The 5000-nt window shown below is 51.8% G+C and overlaps 1 protein-coding gene across 1 annotated transcript in view; it reads left to right on the plus strand.

Moving 5' to 3' along the window:
* Positions 1–67: 67 nt before the first annotated feature.
* LOC143016984 (protein-tyrosine kinase 2-beta-like) overlaps positions 68–5000 on the plus strand; it is an 8887-nt gene continuing 3954 nt past the window's right edge. The window contains 18 exon segments of the mRNA XM_076171593.1: positions 68–549; positions 552–649; positions 741–919; positions 1574–1661; positions 1844–1923; positions 2191–2253; positions 2348–2402; positions 2481–2621; positions 2718–2792; positions 3274–3375; positions 3465–3582; positions 3688–3727; positions 3962–3993; positions 4172–4219; positions 4321–4415; positions 4598–4679; positions 4774–4874; positions 4947–5000. The exon segment at positions 4947–5000 is cut by the window's right edge and continues 62 nt beyond it. Of these exon segments, the coding sequence (XP_076027708.1) occupies positions 450–549; positions 552–649; positions 741–919; positions 1574–1661; positions 1844–1923; positions 2191–2253; positions 2348–2402; positions 2481–2621; positions 2718–2792; positions 3274–3375; positions 3465–3582; positions 3688–3727; positions 3962–3993; positions 4172–4219; positions 4321–4415; positions 4598–4679; positions 4774–4874; positions 4947–5000 (1551 nt within the window). The 5' untranslated portion in view covers positions 68–449.

Genomic DNA, 5000 nt, shown 5'->3' on the forward strand with positions numbered 1-5000 from the left:
GTTGTGGGGGTGTGTGTCTGTTGTGGTTTGGCGAAGGAATGTGCCACTGCATGTGCGAGCACAGGGGTGACACGACGGTTTCATCAGTGACTTCCTCATTCAGCCGTCAGTGGCGTTTCCTCTTTCGATCACTGATGCGCCTCTGCGTCGATGAAACACACAAACACGGCGCCCAAACTTGAGCCATCGGCGTCTTCTTTGACCTGCGAGTGGACCTGAGGCAGGTGAGTCCAGAGGGTCTGAGTCCAGAGGGTCTGAGTCCAGAGGGTCTGAGTCCAGAGGGTCTGCAGCCCAACATCAACCAAGAACCAAGAACCTTCACATCAGACAGGATGGGGCTGTTCTGATTCTAGTGTCACTTCCTGTCTCGCTGTGGCGTGTGTGTGTGTAAGAGAGACAGAAATGTCTGTGTGACACAGGGAGTGTGTGTGTGTGTGTGTGTGTGTGAGATGTCTGGAGACACCAGCACTCTCTCCTGGAGGAGCATCTCTCCCACCAGCCACTCAGATTCAGATGCGTCTCCCCCAGCAACTGTTTCCAGGGACAGCATCTTCCGGTGAAGATCATCAAAGTGTGTTTCCTTAGCAACAGTCCCAACTTGGGCAAGAACTTCAAACTGGTCCGATGTGAGGAGGGCTGGACTGTCAGGGTACGCTCTGCTCTGCTCTGCTCTGCTCTGCTCTGTTCTGCTCTGTAGTCTCAGTGAACAGAGTGATCAGCTGTGTTTGTTGTGGTCTCAGGCCGTGGTTGATGCTGTCCTGTCCAGCGGCTGTGTGGGGCCTCAGATTGAGCACCGTCTCTGTTATGGCCTCCTGCTCAAACATCTCAAGTCCTCAGAGCTCCACTGGCTGCACCCGGACCTCAGCATGAACCAGCTGACACAGCGCTACGAGCAGCAGCACCTGGAGGCCGAGTGGAGGTGAGAACGTCTGTGCGTCTGTGCGTCTGTGCGTCTGTGCGTCTGTGCGTCTGTGCGTCTCTGCGTCTGTGCGTCTGTGCGTCTGTGCGTCTGTGCGTCTGTGCGTCTGTGCGTCTGTGCGTCTGTGCGTCTGTGCGTCTCTGCGTCTGTGCGTCTGTGCGTCTGTGCGTCTGTGCGTCTGTGCGTCTGTGCGTCTCTGCGTCTGTGCGTCTGTGCGTCTGTGCGTCTGTGCGTCTCTGCGTCTGTGCGTCTGTGCGTCTCTGCGTCTGTGCGTCTGTGCGTCTCTGCGTCTGTGCGTCTGTGCGTCTGTGCGTCTGTGCGTCTGTGCGTCTCTGCGTCTCTGCGTCTGTGGGTCCGTGCGTCCGTGCGTCCGTGCGTCTCTGCGTCTGTGCGTCTGTGCGTCTCTGCGTCTGTGCGTCTCTGCGTCTCTGCGTCTCTGCGTCTCTGCGTCTGTGCGTCTGTGCGTCTGTGCGTCTGTGCGTCTGTGCGTCTGTGTATTTAGCTGGTTTCACTTTGAGTGCGAGTGGTGAACAAAACACTGAGCGTGTGTGTGAACTTCTTGTGCGGCCTGTTGCTTACCCATAAGCCTTTGCTTTGACTCCGCCCACCGCATCACGACTGAAATAAGAAAACTAAGCGAAGGTTTGTGTGCAGATACGACCTGAGGATCAGATACGTCCCAGCAGACTTCCTGGAGAAGTTCAAAGATGACAAAACCACCATGCTGTACTTCTACCTGCAGGTCAGTGTGTGTGTGTGTGTGTGTGTGTGTGTGTGTGTGTGTGTGTGTTGTGTGTGTCACTGGTTTGTAACTGTAGGTCCAGAATGATGCAGAGTAAGTGCAAAACTGTTTAGATTGAAAAAGTCAACGTGTATGTGTGTGTGTGTGTGTGTGTGTGTGTGTGTGTGTGTGTGTGTCCACAGGTGAGATGCGACTACATGCAGAACTTTGCCTCAAAGGTCAGCGATGGGATGGCTCTGCAGCTCGGCTGTCTAGAGATTAGGTACAGCACACACACACACACACACACACACACACACACACACACACACACACACACACACACACACACACACCTAAGTGACTTCCTTCTCTAAGTCCTGACCTGCGTCACACTGTGTTAACTCTTTGTTGGCTCTGGACCCGCCTGCCTTCACACTTTGCTCAAACTCATAAAGTCCTTGAGTCGTGCTGCTCACAGCCTGAGGGAGTGAAGCCCAGCTGACCTCTGACCTGAGCAGCTCCTCACTCTGCCTGTGTTTGCTGACAGGAGGTTCTACAAAGACATGAACCCTCACGGCCTGGAGAAGAAATCAAACTTTGAGCTGTTGGAGTGAGTCTCTTCTTCTCATGATTGCTTCATGAAGGCAGCGCAGCAAAGTAACACAACTCTGTGTGTGTGTGTGTGTGTGTGTGTGCTCTGCCAGGAGGGATGTGGGTCTGGACCTCTTCTTCCCCAGAGAGCTCATCACCAGCATGAAGGCAAAGTGTTCAGCACAACAATCAACCATATGTCACATGATGATCCTTACCATCAGAGTGTTCTGGCTGTGTGTTCAGGCTAAGCAGTTCCGTCGGCTGGTGCAGCAGACGTTCCAGGGTTACTCCACTCTGAGCCAGGACCAGTGCATGTCCAGGTTCTTCATCACTCTGTCACAGTGCTACAGCTTCACTCAGGAGAGCTTCACCTGCCAGCTGGTGGTGAGTTCAAGTCTCACAGGACCTGAAAGGGGGGGAGGGATCAAACATCTCAGCACATCTGTGTGTGTGTGTGTGTGTGTGTGTGTGTGTGTGCAGCATGGGTGGAGTGTGTCAATAGACGTGGTCATCGGCCCTGAAGGCATCAGCCAACAAACGGAGAAGAACTCCACAGTGAGCCACTTTTACTTTATGTCAAGACTCCACTGTGTTTTTACTCTCAGCTGACATGAATCTATGTCCACGTGTCCATGTGTCCATGTGTCCATGTGTCCATGTGTCCATGTGTCCACGTGTCCACGTGTTCTCGTGTTCTCGTGTTCTCGTGTTCTCGTGTTCTTGTGTCCACGTGTTCTCGTGTTCTCGTGTTCTCGTGTCCTCGTGTCCACGTGTTCTCGTGTTCTCGTGTTCTCGTGTCCACGTGTTCTCGTGTTCTCGTGTTCTCGTGTCCACGTGTTCTCGTGTTCTCGTGTTCTCGTGTTCTCGTGTTCTCGTGTTCTCGTGTTCTCGTGTCCACGTGTTCTCGTGTTCTCGTGTTCTCGTGTTCTCGTGTCCACGTGTTCTCGTGTTCTCGTGTTCTCGTGTCCACGTGTTCTCGTGTTCTCGTGTTCTCGTGTTCTCGTGTCCACGTGTTCTCGTGTTCTCGTCCCTGCAGCCGCTCTGTCTGGCTCGATTCTGTCAGGTCTGCAGTCTCTGCTGCTCTGTGCAGGCTGACGGACAGGCCACTCTCACCGTACAGATCCAGGGCGCTGAAGAGGTAACCTGGCAACATGTGTAACCACGCCTCACAAACATGTAGCCACGCCCACACATGCATGACCACGCCCACACAACTCTGTTTTCTAGCCGCTGTCCGTCAGCACTTCCTCTCTGGCCGTGGCAGAGAACATGGCAGATTTGATTGATGGCTACTGTCGGCTGGAGTCCACCAATGAGAGCTCTCGGATCATCAGAACCAGCAAAGGTTTCCCTTTAAAACAATCAAGAACAATCAGAGTCTACAGATATGATTATGATATGATCCATAGTCCATAAAGTGAAGATGATCAGAGGTCCATCTCTCTTACAGGACGCGACCTCAGACCTGCTCTGCCCGACCTCCCAAAGCTGTGAGTGGAACACATGAGAGCATCAGGAGAACATCAGGAGAACATCCAGGAGCTGCACTCTTTCTCCTTTCTTTCTTTCTTCTTTTCATTCTTTGGAGTTTGAACATATAGCATCACTTAATGAGTCTGATTGAACTGCAGTGAAGTGTTGAAATGTCTTGTTGATCAAACCTCAGCTGGACTTTCAGAGTTTGGTGGTTGTGTTAGTGACCATGTGACCCTGTGTGTCCTCAGTCAAGCCCCCAGACCTCCTGGCAGAGCAGCAGGTGAGATAACAGTTGACCTCATGGACCAGAAGTTCCTTTAGTTCCTACAGGCTTTGACCACATAAAAGTACAAAGACACAAAAGCATGAAGCCCTCTGTGATACCTGGAGGTCAAAGTTCCTCCATGAGGAAAACACAACAGCCTCAGAACTCAACATGATGTCTTCATTCACTCCAGGTTCAGATATTTATGTTGAGATCGCTGAAGACACTGGAGGATCTGGAGGTGCCAAAAAAACTTAACACTTCAAGAACATCTTTAATACCCAAAAGCACCAATTAGTGAGTATCGTGTGTGTGTGTGTGTGTGTGTGTGTGTGTGTTCAGAGAAACACCAGCTCTGCAGAGGCGACATCGTTGTGGGTCGGATCCTGGGCGAAGGATTCTTTGGAGAAGTGCATGACGGAGTTTACAAAAGCCCGGTGAGGATGAAGGACCAAGACGACTTTGAAGATCAACCTCTAGAGCTTCTATGGGTCTGTTAATGCATATATGTGTGTGTGTGTGTGTGTGTGTGTCTGTGTGTGTGTGTGTGTGCCTGTGTGTGTGTGTGTGTGTGTGCGTGTGTGCGTGTGTGCGTGTGTGTGTGTGTGTGTGTGTCCAGACAGGGGAAAGGATCCGTGTGGCCATCAAGACCTGTAAGGACTGTTCCTCTGAAGTGAAGGAGAAGTTCCTCTGTGAAGCTGGTGAGCTTCTGCTGTCTTGTTCTACTGAGTTGATTCAAGCAGTCAGCATCTCATATAATACCTGGTTTCTCTCTCTCTGGTCTCTGTGCTGCAGGCTTGATGAAGAATCTGGACCATCCTCATATTGTGCGTCTGATCGGAGTGATTGAGTTTGACCCAGTGTGGATCGTCATGGAGCTGTATGAACACGGAGAGGTGTGTGTCATGTTACACACATGTTGCCTCTACACGTACCTGCAGGTGTAATGTGGTTCTGTTTGACTCCAGTTGGGGAGCTACCTGATGGAGCAGCAGTACGTGGTGAACACTTCCACCCTGATC

This window comes from Genypterus blacodes, unplaced genomic scaffold (genome assembly GCF_046128005.1).
Source record: "Genypterus blacodes isolate CSIRO-AG114 ecotype Tasmania unplaced genomic scaffold, CSIRO-AGI_Gbla_v1 ptg000259l_1, whole genome shotgun sequence".
Classification (NCBI taxonomy): Eukaryota; Metazoa; Chordata; class Actinopteri; order Ophidiiformes; family Ophidiidae; genus Genypterus; species Genypterus blacodes.